At 39.5% G+C, this 14,587-nt stretch overlaps 2 protein-coding genes across 7 annotated transcripts in view; one reads left to right on the top strand and one right to left on the bottom strand.

Moving 5' to 3' along the window:
* The first annotated feature begins 1,227 nt into the window (after window positions 1-1,227).
* Window positions 1,228-13,539, top strand: cpap (centrosome assembly and centriole elongation protein). 2 transcript variants are annotated; one of them, XM_087803548.1, is made up of 18 exons: window positions 1,228-1,961; window positions 3,872-3,998; window positions 4,079-4,264; window positions 4,586-4,721; window positions 4,798-4,900; window positions 5,290-6,021; window positions 7,441-8,173; window positions 9,176-9,308; window positions 9,387-9,552; window positions 9,635-9,766; window positions 9,828-9,923; window positions 10,949-11,048; window positions 11,111-11,244; window positions 11,305-11,385; window positions 11,638-11,778; window positions 12,850-12,934; window positions 12,998-13,118; window positions 13,180-13,539. In XM_087803548.1, the coding sequence occupies exons 1-18, from the start codon at window positions 1,584-1,586 to the stop codon at window positions 13,370-13,372; spliced, it is 3,777 nt and encodes a 1,258-aa protein (XP_087659674.1). In that variant the 5' UTR covers window positions 1,228-1,583; the 3' UTR covers window positions 13,373-13,539. The 2 variants fall into 2 exon arrangements, with proteins under 2 accessions (XP_087659674.1, XP_087659673.1); XM_087803547.1 differs by having other exon boundaries at window positions 12,850-13,118.
* A 39-nt stretch (window positions 13,540-13,578) lies between these two features.
* The window catches only part of rnf17 (ring finger protein 17), a 45,640-nt gene continuing 44,631 nt past the window's right edge, over window positions 13,579-14,587 (bottom strand). For 4 of the 5 annotated variants that reach the window (XM_087803541.1, XM_087803544.1, XM_087803545.1 and 1 more), the window contains 3 exons: window positions 14,279-14,414; window positions 14,018-14,204; window positions 13,579-13,945 (listed from right to left, as the gene is read on the bottom strand). In XM_087803541.1, coding sequence (XP_087659667.1) covers window positions 13,850-13,945; window positions 14,018-14,204; window positions 14,279-14,414 — 419 coding nt within the window. In that variant the 3' untranslated portion in view covers window positions 13,579-13,849. The remainder of the gene's footprint in view (window positions 13,946-14,017; window positions 14,205-14,278; window positions 14,415-14,587) is intronic. The other variant, XM_087803543.1, reaches the window with a different exon arrangement.

Genomic DNA, 14,587 nt, shown 5'->3' with positions numbered 1-14,587 from the left:
ATGTTACTTCTTGATGTTTCTTCTTTTGCAAGTTTGTCCGCTGTGTCATTTTAACCTTACCCCCACATGTGCCGGTATCCAGATATATGATATATTTATGCCTGCTATTTGGATTCTAAATAGTGCTTGTTGAATTTCAATCAGGATGTCTTCCCTATTGTCAGAGTGACAATTTTACAAAGTTATGAGTGATGAGCTTGAGTCAGAAAAAATCTTTTCCTAGTTTTTTTTTCTTCTACCCACTCATCTTCTAATAAATATCCATTATTTCCCCTCTATAAACTGAGAGTTCATCAAATATCTTCAATTCTTTTGTTGATATTTTTTAAATGCATCTGTGTATATTTAAGTATATTCATTTTAGCTATTTTATAGATATATTCTCGTATTCTTTGTGGATTAAACAAGAGCCCTTTATCTTTTTGCTTATTATTTAACAATGTAAGGTCAATACTAGGTTCTGGAAGTATCCAGGCCTTATTACCGATAGTGGGTCTGTTCTACTTATATTTGTTATTGTTAGGCCAATTTTTTTTTTTTTTTGTTGTATTGTCTAACCAAACCATTTTGTTTCTTTCTCCCATCATGGTTTAAGTATTTATTTGGTTCTAAGGTCTTCTTGTTGTCCCTTTAAATTTGCACAGTAACTCAGTGCGAGTTGTAGTCTCCTCATTTCCAGTGGCACCTCTACCATCTCTACCTACCATTCACTAAGTTGGTTTATCATACAGTAACATATTATCCCCGTACTTTATTCATTTTTAGTATGTTTTACTGTTTTCCTTGCATTAACTTGTGTCATTTTATATTCAATAAGTGTCTGGAGATTATGATTTCATTTGAACAATTTAAAGGCATCATTTCGATATTTAATTTAATTTCTACATTATTTTGTCCACCATGGCAACAACTACTTCTGGTTGAGTGGCAAAGTTAAAGCTTTGTTATAATGGCGGTTGCGAGTTTTATATTGTTTGTTATAAATTGCAGTGTGCTTACATAATGAGCACGCAAAAGTGCTTACATTATATTTTATAAGTTGAAATACACTTTGGCTTCGATCAAATACATTTTCAACGTTATTAGATATAAGCAGAATATACTGTATTTAGCCGGACATCCGCTTTAATGAAGCGGTTGCACTCCTGTCCTCTAGGGGCGATAACGCGATTAAGAGTTTGTACATTGTTTCTTCTCTCGCGGGTTTTGTTTTGACATGGCGGCAGTCTTCGAACTATGATGTCAAATTAAACTTTACTGAAGAAAGCTTCCTATAAACAATTATCAAGGTAACTCGTTTCAACTCTTGTTTTCAATCGATTTTCTCGAAGGCCTTTTTAAAAAATATAAAGGCTTAATGTGCAAAATTGACAAGGTTTGTTGAGAAAACTGGTCCAAGCGCATAGAGATATTCGAATAGAAGACCTAACGCAGTTACTATTAATAGTATGACTTGATATAGTTCTCCTCTGCCGCGAGTCGAACACTGTCTTTATTTAGATGTGATTAACTCTTCACCTGTCACCATAATCTGTCGCTTCAATCCCGGATTAGCGACTGCAGCCTCAGTCTGCCAGGTTATTATGTCATCCCTTCGACACTCCAGGACAGACTTTCTCACCCAGTGGATGCCAAGTAGCACCAGAGCAGGTGTGATTCTCTCTCGGTGCCAACCCAATGTGCCTGGACCCATACGGATTATTTCATCTGAGGGGACCCTCAGGGAACTGGAAGATTGTGAGTCCTCTTGTGGTTTCACCCCCCTCCACGCCTCTGGGGACAGCAGCTGTGTCAGCGTGGACCACCTTTGTGAAACACCTGGAATAGAGAGGACCGTGGGTGCTAGACCCATTGAAACACTGAGCTCTGGCCCCAAAACTAAACACTCTAATGGATTTGTTGCCAGTTTGGAGGATATGGATGAACCCAGTGATCTACCGGTAATAATGAAGCTTGATCAGGTAAGACTTCTTTTTGCTAATCGATCTTAACTGTTGGATCCGATGGTGGCAACATAGCAATCATATCCTCTTATATTTTACTAGACGTGTACCCCAAACATCTAGAGAACCAGGTGATTGCCAAAACAGATTAATTAAGTATCAATATCAATGTATCATTTTCATTCAAAAACCGTTTACTTGTTATTTAATATTACGATATGATAGTTAGTATGGCATGTGTTTGTGGTATACCTTGTGTTGCTGCTAGGTCAAGGTGAACACCCTCCCGGGCTTCCCGACATACGTATGCAGTGGTGGAGCAGCAATACAAGGGTTGCCTAAAACATATTTATTTTCGGCCATCAGGGTCACTTTGACCAGGATGCCACACCAGGGTTAAGTACTCACATAGCAGACTGGTGGTGTAAAGTGTTTAGAGGAAAAACAATTGTAACAAGTCAACCAGATCCACAGAATTGCTCTGCCAATTACTACATACAATAATAATAATAAAACAACATTAGAAACTTCAATGCTTTTTTTCCTTTGCCACGTAGTTTAAAAAATAAATAACAATGAATCCCTGTGCGGTGTGTGTACCAATATTAAAATTAGTGTTTGAGATCCGAAGCTTTAGTATGTGACTTCCAGTCATCTTGCAGCCAGCCTGAAATTAAAACTTGATTAACTGCAATTTTTGACACTAATGTAGGGGGGAAAATGACATATTTTAGGCACATCTAGTGTTAAAATTGTACTTTATTTTGGGGTAATGATCAAGGCTTTACAGTATTTTTTTTTAGTTGCCCCAACCGACATTTGTTTGTTATAATAACATTTACTGCAAAGTATGTGTTAGTTTGTGTATATGTATATATCTTTTCTTTTTCACTAGTAATATATTAAAGAAACTTTTTTTCATTCCTATAATTCTTCACTCGGTAGGTAGCCTTTAAAACATGTTAAAACATTTCTGGCACACAGAACCGTAATACCCACGGTACGTTTCTGGTTCAGTAATTATTGATTGTGTTTGACACAATAATAACTGAGGTCTTCTTATTGTAGGTTAACTGGTTATTATTTTATGTATTGGTTAATAAGTGAATATTAATTTAGAAGGGAGGGAAAAAGTAGAAAAATAACTTAATTTTATTGTTGTTTTCCAAATGGTGAAGTGGGAAAACTCCAAACATACTCGTACAAATATGTGATTAATACAGTAATACTCTCAAACAAGATCCATAGATCACACGATACAATATAATAAGTTATAGATGGTGTGTCCCTTGTGTAAGTCTCTTGTAATTTACACGAAAAATATTCATGCTAGCTGCCATGTGGCAGGATGATGGCAGAGGATGTGAGGATACAGTCCACTTCAGCAGCTTTTATAGCTGATTTCTGGACATATTTTGGTTTAAAAAAAAAAAGAAAAAAGGAAAACAGTCACAACTTCTTCAATAATCATGTGGTCTGTACATTTTCCAACACCAAAGTCAAGTGTGATACCACAAATAAGTCCCTGTTCCTACCATATTGCAATATATAGTATAGTTGGCCCAAAAGGCCATATGCTTGCCAATATACATCCATATAACTTTCATTAGTTTGTATAAAAGGTAATATAATGTGTTGATTTAAGTGTCTCTTAAATTGATCTTGGACTTCTATTGTACTCATCAGCGTCTTTTTTCAAAATGGGCTCCACTCCCATAAGCTCTTGTTTACCGAGATTTTAGACGGGGAATTACTTTATAAATTAATCACTTTAAAACATCAGTCATTATGAGGGTTTTACTGCATTATTGGAGAGGAAGACTTCAACATTTGTAAAAGTAAAAGTTGCTATATAGCAGTTGCATTTTAAATTCAAAAGCGCTTGTCTATGCTATTATTCTGTGTTTTTTAAATGTCTGTTTATACAGCTGAAGAAGTGGCAACAACAAATGCAAGAGCAGCTTAAAGCCCAACAGTTAGAAGAGCTCCTTCGCCTTCAAAAGGAGCAGCAGAGGTTGCTGGGAATCATGAACGTATCTGTTGACTGCACAGCAGGTAACTAAGAGAGCCAGCGAGAACAAATGTTGAATATGTTTGATGTCCATTATTAACTTCAGATTTCTTTCATCACACAGATTCCACAGAAGAATTAGTGTCAAGTGAAAAGAAAACATTGAAGCATCATATTGTCTCCAATAACAGACAGACTTCGACCAGTCCTTCCATTTTCTGCAAAGAACCAAATTCTGGTAGTCCACCTCAAGATTTGCAGCAAACAAATTCAATAAGACACAGGTGGAGAGAAAATCAGATGGAAGAAGGTAAAACTGTCTTTTAAAAAAAAAAAAATTACGTTACCTCAAATCAAATTTCCAAACAGGCTCTAGATTCTGACACTGAATTAAGATCATGGTTCAGGGGAAAAACATTCAGTCACAGGAGAAGTGGTGGGAGACAGCAGTGTTTAGATGTGATATACTAGATGTTTTATAGACTGTATATTGAGCGTAACATCTGCATGTTATTTTGTTAACTTTTATTAGTAGGGATTCACCAAATATTGAAATATAGAAAACAATGGGGAATTTAGCCTCCAGCCAAAAATCTGAAGTATATTATATGATAAGATTATATTCTTACAGTGATCAGCATCTCCAGCGATGATAGCCTGGAGCAAAGCAGCAGTGGAACAGAGAACAAATCCACAGTTGTAGAAAATAAATCTGTGACATTGACCAACCAGAGCAACAAAAGGCAAGACTCCATCTCTGAAGACAGGTGCATTTTGACTTATGTTTGTTTTAAGTTATCTTCAGGAATATGATTCTGATGGATCTTTTGTGCTTTTTACCAGACCGATAAAGCCTATTCAGAGCCAGAAGAAAACCTTTGAAGAGATGTTGGAGGAGGAGTTGAGGTTGGAAGAGCAGCGACTGAAAACTAAACCGATCCATCAGGTCAGGGATTCTAAATGTTGAGTTGCAAACTTTGGATTAAGAGTGTGTTATAGCACAGTAACAAAATCAATATAGAGGTAAAATGATTACTTTCTACGTAAAAAAAACAAGGGCTTGTTTTAAAGGATCAACAGAGATACTGGAAGGGAAAGGTGGAATTAATGTCTGGTATCTCAGTTCATCTTGGTCTCAGACATTAAAGGCATGGTAGACAATGGCAGCCTCTCCAGTAGCCCCTAAGCACCACATTGTAACTTTCTGAGTGAATCCCTAACTTCCCAATGGCATTTCCCAAGCAATAAAGAAAGTACAGTATATCTATCCATCTATCTCTATTGTTGGCCACAACAGTGATGTATCGTTTATTGAGTTTCCTCTTATTTGAACAGATCCGAGATGGAGGTGAAGCTACGCTAGCTCAACCCAAAAGGACCTTTTTGAAACGCGGCGAAGGCTTGTCAAGGTTTTACAGGAAAACTAAAGCAAATGGTTCAAAGTCTATCGCACAGAAAGATCGCAATGCCCCCATCCAGTTCCAAATCATCTCTCGCAGCCAGTCGGAACCTTTAGCAATCCAGAGATGCAGAGGGCAGCAGACTCCTCTCCAGCGAAGTTCATCCATAGTCAACAAGGTCAATCAACGACAGGCATCCAGTTCACCTCCACAAGGGAGCAGAGTTGAGAATAAAGCTGTGAGAAATAATATTTTAGCTAATCGCCAGAGTCAAAGCAAAGAAACTAATAGGACTGTACCAGATAAACATCAAGAGAGTCAACAAAAAGAACAGACTGGCAGGCAGACTGTCGGGAGGTCCGTTCACAACACGCATCCAAACCCTGTAACCAAGCATGCTGTCATGTGTGAAGGTGTGAGGACCGCTCGAAATGAAGAAGCTGAAATTAAGCATGGTTCCATGGCGGAAATTTTGGAGAAGAGATCTGTGCCAGTCGGAGGAGAGGACAACATTCAGCAAGAATCGTTTGAGATGTCGTTCCAGGAGAAGATGCAGAACTGGGAGTGCGACAATCGGCTAGAGAACATGGAGCTGGGAGAGTTTGAGCTGCTGGAGCAAGCGGCAGAGGAGCTTTCCTTCTCCTCCAACTCTTCTTTTGTTATGAAGGTGAGACCTTTCTCAATTTCTTTAATGATGTCCTGAAAGAAGGAATTAAATAGGCACATCGACAATGGAGGCGACTGTATCCTCCCATCACCTGTCATCGCTGGGATCTCGCCGGATTTCAATGTTCCTTCAGCTGCGGAGGACGTACTGACGGCTGGCATTTGAAGACTTAATCTTAAGGCCAATTGAAACCCAAAAAAGGAGCACGGGGTGAATAGTTGTATTTGTGCATAGGAGGCACGAGTGGCTAAGGATATTGACACCAGTTTGACTCCCTCTTTAGCGTGATACACAGACTTCCTGATCTGCATGGAAATGCAATGAACAGATATTGTCCAAGAACAGCCAGTCGAGTTGGTGTTAACTGAGGCTATTCTTTTCTACCTCTTACTCCCTTACCAGGATCGTGGGGGCTGAGTATACTGTACCTTCATATCTTACATACAGTATATCCTTCAGACCAACCTAATACAAAGAAGAAAAAGGATAATAATTAGCATTAGTGAGACAGACCATTTTTGTTACATGTATTGCAGGATTAGCTTTCTCAACTTTGACTTAGTAAATCTAGCTGCTAGGTGGAGGATTATCCATGTAAGGGTCAGTCAGGTTAGAACTGTGCGAGAAGATTTCAAGTTTTCAACTTAACAGCGCTAACTCATTGCGGTGAAAAAGGCTCAAGTCCCTGATCACTTTTTTTTCCTAACCTCCTATCTAGATTATTATTTTTTAAAGCCCCCTTCAAAGAAAATGTAAAAATAAAACTATAGACAACAAATGAATGTAAGCAGTTTACCAACACATATAAGGTAAACAGTGGTTGAATAAAAACATCAGTTTAGTTTTTGGCTGTATTTTTAATTCAATCTTAAATCTAAATTATCGAAGTGTTACATCTGCAAAATCTTTTAATTATATTTTATTTCCTTTTTGTTTAATTTCTTGCATTTAACATGGGTCCTCTGAATCCATGTTACTGGTTACCTTACACCCAATAACGTGATTGCATTATGTGTATTATTCATTATTATAATCCAACAACTCATACAGCTTTAATGTGCACAAGATATGTTTTTGTTTTTACCTTTCTGGAATTTAGTTAATAGTTAATATATGCTGCTGCTGTTAAGTAAAAGAGCAGATGAAATAATAAAGAATGTAAAGAAATAATTAGTTAGGTCAAAGATTTAGGTTTTTTGACTGGCCAATAGTTTGAGAATTTTTGGAATGCAAATGACTACAGAAAGATGTAAAAAAAAAAGAAGAAGAAAGCATGCGCTTGTGAATAAGACAAAAAAAGTTCAAAGCATATTAAAACAATAAATAAACTAAAACTAGGTCACATTCCATAGAATAATTCCAGGGTAATTCTGTGCATTTCTTCTGTCTAGTGCTGATTATGTTGTTGTTTCCTGTCAGATTATGCAGATGGACCAACAGCAGAGAAATTGTATCCCGGACAGACGACTGTCATCCACACCCATAAAGTCGTCTCCCAAAGTTGAAGTTCGAAGACGCAACAGTTGTGGAAATTTTGAAGCTGCCCCTTCAAGTACCAGTTCTAATGGGTGCAAAGTCCTCCAGGAAGACACAGTGACCAGTGAGGATGTTGGGAAACAAGCAGCTGCTGTAGAAGACGACTGCCCTTCCTTCTCCTGTGGAAGCTCCATTAGTGAAATCCAAGATTCCAGAAAACCTTTTCCTTGCTTTACCGCTTCATCTGAGCAACATTATAACAAGAAAACATACGAAGATGAAGAGAGCAGCAGGGACTCTGCTTCTGACGTGACAGACGGGGAAAACATAGAAGAGGCCGTTGATGACATCACCGTGATGGAGGACAATGAAGATGAGCAAGAGAAAGTTGTCTTTGATGATGATGATACATGGAATGACATAGAGGAGACTACCCTCTGCAACAGCGACATACTAGAAGTAACCATTGCTTCCAAGGATGTTCCGGTTGGCAACCTTGAACACAAAACAAAGGTGCAAAGGAAAGTGTGCAAAGTTGTTGAGTTTGATGGTTGCATGACCAGAAAAGATCCAGATCCTCCTCCTGCATCCCAGCTCATGACGAAGCTCTTCCCCGCTCTGAGGCCAAAGACTGAGACTGTGGCTCTGGCTACGCCTCCCAAACCAGAAGAAACCAGTAAGTTGCTTTAATACAACCTGACTTAACTCACTCACACTATCAGCAGGAAGGAAGAAAGGACTTGCAATACCTTGGATTGATCATCCTATCTCTAATGTAGCTTATTGCTGCAGAGTGTGTTGGAAGGGGTGACCAGCAGACCACACTGTAGAAATGGCAGCATCATAGAAGACTTAAGAAGTGCCCCCTGTACCCTAAAATAACTCCTGAAGTGATAAGGCAGAGGTATTTTGTTTTATTTAATGAAGGACTTGCTGATCTGCCTCATCCTTAAACGTATGGGTAAGTCTCTGCAACGACTCACTCGCACCATCAGGGAACTTATTCCTGTAGATGGATGAAGCTTGCAGATACATTGTAGGATATAAACATTACTTATTTACTTACTTACTTGCATCCGAGTGTTCCAATTCTTCTTGAGAACTCATAACTTGTTTCACATTCCCAAAATATCACTATGATCATGTGCTATTTGAAGCCGGTCCAGAGAACAATTATCATCTGTACTCTGCAGCGATGATTTAAGTTCAGACAGGAATGTTTAGCAGGCATCTTTTCTTTTGGTTTTAACATCAACGAGGAACCGTCGTAAAAGTGTGTGTACACATCAGATACACAACATTTTGGGGTGTGTGTATCGTTACCGTCTTGAAACAAGAAACACATTTTAATGGATCCTTTTCCTGTCTCACAATTCATTTACAGTACAGTGAAAATGCCTTCATGGCCAGACAAAAGTAAAGAGAAAGCCAAAATGAGTTGCATTTTGGTTTCTGTAGATTTAGAAATGTACCATTTGCATGATATTTATGTAGCTGAACACCACTAGACAATGCAAAGCTTTTTTTTTTAAAGCATTATAGAAACCTAACATAAACTTTATCAACAACAGAATGAGATTTACTCAACATCAAAACACATACTGTAAATAGAACAAACATGACAATATTCATTTTAATACCTGCTGTTAAGCTGCTCACTTGCTATGTTTTTGAAAAGACCAGCAGGTCCAGTCCAAACAGCTACGTGAGAGACTGGTGGAGCTGGAGCTGGAGATTGAACGATTTAAGAAGGAGAACGCAACTCTGGGTCGACTAAGACTGGAAAATGTGAAGCTGCAAGAAACTTTAAGGTGATTTTCTTCTAGTATGTTCATGCCGTGAATACTTTGAAACAAGCCAGTTACTGACCCTTCTTTGTTCTGTCGTAGGAAGGAGCAGCTTGAGTTTGAAAAGACTAAAGCTGAGCAACTGGCAAAGTTTGAGAAGTCAAAGGAGGAGGAGAGCAGGAAGCTGCAAAAGGAACGCAAACTGTTTGAGAAGCATGTTTCGGCTGCCAGAGCAATTCCTGACAAGAAAGAGCGAGAGGAGATTCAGGTAAAACTTTATACGTATGATGTAATAAAATCAGTCTAATTGTTCCAAATAGTACAATAAGAGCATGTTGTTGCTCCTGCAGTCACTGAAGCAGCAACTGACTGCACTGCAGGAAGAGCTGAGAAAGAAGGAGAGTCGCTGGTCGTCCACTCACAACCGCCTGAGGCAACAGATCGACTCTCTAAACCTTGAGAATAGTTCTTTGAAGGATGAGGTGCGTCTCACCATCCTCGTTCGGCGTTAAACAAGTAATTTGCCTGTGACTTGTCTTGCAGGTTCAAATGTTGGAGAAACTACGTCTCAGCGCCTTCAAGAAGAATTCCATTGATGCAGAGAAAGATGTCTCGGCTGCTAAGGGGGTTAAGTTTGCTGTGAGTGTCTGAAAAAGTGGTCTTCAAATATAATTGAGGTCAAAGGTCAGAACCCACAAGTTATTTGATTTGCTTAGCCGACCCATCAGGTAAAGTCCAAGCTCTACATTCCTTTTTCACTGCATTTGTTTTGCCTAACAACCAAATTGCAACCAAATAAATGACTTTATTTAAGGACGGCTCTGCATAAAACTCACAGAAATAGTAAATGCCTTTTAAAATAACGCCTCTAATAATTTAAAGTAGTTCAAATGTTAAACAAGTAACATCTCATAGGGTCTGTGACATGATGTTGGAAAAATGCATAAACATTCTAAAATGATCTTGTATCGTCCACTAACCTAGTTTCCTCGAATTTAAACGTTAAATACTTGAAAACCATTTATAAGAGAATACAATACAAAACATGGGTGGTACTATGTGTCTACAAGTTTTCTTTCAAACACGAAGTGGCTCATTTCGGGCGCAACCATCACACTTTCTTCGCTTTCTAGCATTTGAGACCTTGACTCTGGAGATCTAGACCACAGTCCACTATTTGAAGGACAGGTTCTGTTTTAAACCCAAACGATAGAAAACTTTGGCCTTCTTTCCATGATGACAGGGCTGCTCCAAGTGTCTCCTAATTATATCTTAGAATTGTTAAATATAAAGAGCTCTCCGTGTCTGTGTTACTGAAGTTGACTTTCATTGACACAGAGATTTTCTTCTCTGTCCATCTAATTTCTGCCAAATGGAATATTGCAGATAACTTGGTAAAAAGATAAAATAATAATAATGAATATTCAAATGAACAGAAGTGCTATGATATCCTTTCTTAGCTTAAATGGGGCTGGTGTCACTTGGTGGATGATGATTAGATACTAATATCATAAGATACAAATATCGAGACATTAGTATCTTGTAATATTTGAATCTTTCAAGAAAATATATATCACAATATAAAGATTCCAACCATGTCACCTTTGTGGCCCTGTATGAATAACCGTCTTAAAACAAACCTCACCATAAACCTTCTCTCTCAGAGTCCTCTGGACTCCAGAGCAGGCTGCAGCAGCCCTCCAGAGGGTGGTGCTACTGTCATGAGTCGAAGCAGCCACAAACAGAGCAGCCAAACCACAACAGGTACTTTTCCGGTTGGATAATATTTTGCTGGAATGAAGTTGTGTAACTGTTGGTCGTCACAGGGATCAAGAGCAGCCTGAGGAGGCCGTCGTTGGCCTCTGCCGTGGTCGTGAGCAGAAGGTCAGAGGAGAAGTCCAACCCAGCCATGAAGAGTTCAGACAAGCCCACAGCTGACCTGACGAGTAGCTGTGCTAAGGTGAGACTTCACAGCATCAGGACATGTTTTCAGTTTGTTTTCATGATCGTCTTGGTGCAGAAGAGTGAAACCAGTGGAGTGGAGAGTGAGCCGAGGAGTGAGCTGGATCCTCAGGAAGTGATCCTACATCCTGATGGGAAGGTGAGTGAACAACATGGCTGACGGGAAACATCTCGATTCAATCCTCATCATCAGCCATCATTCATTTCTTTATTAACTCTGAGGTTCTTTCAACCTCTTCGACAAGTTTTTCTCTGGATCATCAATGCCCTAAAGTGTGATTGAAGATTTGAAACATCTTGACCTAGTTTCAGACAACAATGTTCAGCTGTGACACATCTGTAGATGTCTATGATCTTCTGTGTCTTCTCCAACACCTCCTCTGATTGTCAGACAGAAAAGCTTCTTCCTGGTGGCGAACACCTTATCGTCTTCCCCAACGGCACCAAGAAGGAGGTTTCAGCAGATGGACTAACAATAAAAGTCACTTTCTTTAACGGTGACACCAAACAGATTACAGCCGACCAGAAGGTGGTGAGTTCACAGCTGTTAGAAGAAAACGATATATTGGTTCTGTCATTTCTGGAGGATGAGCGGATAGACAGGGTTTAAGAAAAACATGATTATCAAGTAATCGGAAGTAAGTAGTCTTGAGAATACACAAGGATCTTCCACAAGCATTCCACCTGGTCTTCCACTCATCCTAGATGTTCTGAGCAGCGTGGATACTACAGACGGGTCGCAGTTGATTGATGGTTTCCAGATTAGCATTATTTTCTTTGGTTTGTTTCGCTCTTCAAATAATTAAAAGTCAAACATGTATATATACACAGAAATGGCAGTTCTTCAACTACAATAAAATCTGAAGTCATTTATTTCGACATTTTTATTCATACATTTGTGTCATTTATCGTTCTTCATAATCAACCACCGTTAAACAAGAAAACTAGTTTGACTTATCTTGTCAGCCATTTATGCTTCATCAGATCTCAAGTTTACAGCCTAGAGACCAGTCAAGTGCAACCTCTGTACTGTGAAGAGCAGCTTTCTAGACTGATTGTTTAAGAAGCTTTGTTTAATACTCGTGTCATCACTCACTTGCTCTAAACACATGGGAAACACAAACAATGGAATTTATTCTCCAATTGAACATTGCAGTGGCTACTGTGTATAACAATCAAAGTATATGTTTCACATTTCCTTCTACCGACTAGAGACAAAAAATACCAAAACGTTTCCAATAATGAAATGAGCCTAAAGAGAAACGTTCCTTTTGTCTTTGTCGTTTGGCAGTGATGTTGTTGCTCAACTATTCCGCTTTGTCTGAATTAGTTTACAGTATAAACAGGCCAAGCTAATATATTAGAAACACCTTTTTTTTTTTTTAAGTCGACCTGATCTTGAATATTGATGTCAGACCCAAGAACACCATCACATTTTCATTGAGAAAAGCCCCTGAATATCAGAAAACACATCAAGTTGATTAATGGCTTTTATTCTGGAAATGTTGGATTTAAGGTTCTGACCAACACCTGATGGGTTTGTCTGTCGATGGTAAAATGATACAGAAATGGTTCAATTGTTGTGTCTACAATCCCTCCTCAGATCTATTACTATGCTGAAGCCCAGACGACCCACGTCACGTATGTGGATGGGACCGAGGTTCTGCATTTCCCCAACAACCAGACTGGTGAGAGAAGTCCATGCTGGTCGACTTGTGCTGCCGTTACAACCCCTGGATTCATTCTTGCAGAGAAACATTTCCCAGACGGTCGAAAGATCATCACCTTTTCAGACCAGACGGTGAAGAACTTGTTTCCAGACGGGAGGGAGAAGAGCGTCCTCACAGACGGCACCGTCATCAACGTGTCACAGTAAGTCCTGGCCTTGTGCCCATCCTTCTGGAGTCGATTCTTACATGCTGCCATCTCACAGGGACGGGACCAAAGAGATCCACTTCAACACGGGACAGAAGGAGATCCACACGGCAGAGTACAAGAGGCGAGAGTATCCGGACGGGACGGTGAAGACTGTCTATAGCGACGGAAGACAGGACACTCGCTACCCAAACGGTCGCTTGCGTGTCAAAGACAAAGATGGAAACATTGTTCTGGACATCCAACAGTAGAAGAACCTTCAGTGCTGGGACCTCAAAACACATGGACCATGAGTTCATCTTAACAACACTCGTAGCATAAGAGCAAAAACATTCCCTCATCTTAAGTGTTTGCATCTGTTTGACATATTTATTTTCCGTTTCAGTATTTTTTCTAAAATAAATGGTTTTCACATTCATCTTGACCAATTTCATCCATCAACACAAAAGACAACTTGCAAATTAACCTTTTTATTCTGGAAACGTCAGCCAGACAAAAATTCAACTTCTTTTCAAGTAAACATCAAATCTTAAACTTGCACAAACCAAAACTCAAAAAAACAGAACATGGTCACACTGAAGACTCGACCTGCAGTAGGAACACAGGAAGTGATGTCACAAGGGTGCTTAATCCGTGGTGATAAACATATTGAGGAGATTACGATAAACCAGATTACACAATTTAAAAGACTTTCAATAGATTTGACTGTAAAAACTCACGAGCACGCTTCAGTCCAGCTCAGCCAGACCACAGCTCAACAGAGGCAGGTGGACCAACTCTCCCTGGTGGTTGGTCAGCTCCACAGTCAGCTTTGGTTTGGGAGTCTAAAGAGGGTGTGACGGACATAGATATGAGTTTGAGTTCCTGTGGTCAGTTGGGTAACTGTGCACTCCTACCACAACAGTAGCACTTATGTTGCTGTGCAAAAGCTGGATCATGGTGGTCACTGCCTTCATGCCCCACTGAGGACTGTAGGGCAGCACCTCTCCCTCTTGCTGAACACGGGGAGGTTTCAGACTTGCCACATAGACTTTGACAACCTGCACCGGAAATTGTAGCAACTCTGCCGGCATCTGACGTAACCTTGCAGGAAGTGAGAACATCACTAAGAACGACCATCAAGCCACGGTTTGGAAACTAGTGTGGCGATGTCTTACTTGCTGAGGGGCAAAGTATCATCTGAGCCAAAATCCACATGCTGGACCATGACCAAGACCGGCTCCACGCTGACCAAACGGAGAACCTTGGCACGGTAGTATTTCCCGTCTATGTATTCTGCCAGACATTGAGCTTCTGTGGACAGGACGCAAATACAAAATATACTAAGACGATGTGAGGAGCTTTACACCGACATCATGGACAAAATTTCATATTAAGTTTTCTACTAAGTATATCGATACAACATGACTTAAGGCAAAATCTAATTTTGATGTAGAAAAACAAAATTATAATGCATTAGAATGTTA

Source organism: Callionymus lyra, chromosome 12 (genome assembly GCF_982586985.1).
Source record: "Callionymus lyra chromosome 12, fCalLyr1.hap1.1, whole genome shotgun sequence".
Classification (NCBI taxonomy): Eukaryota; Metazoa; Chordata; class Actinopteri; order Syngnathiformes; family Callionymidae; genus Callionymus; species Callionymus lyra.
The sequence above is the reverse complement of the archived record's forward strand: the minus strand, read 5'-3'. Positions and strand labels throughout refer to the sequence as shown.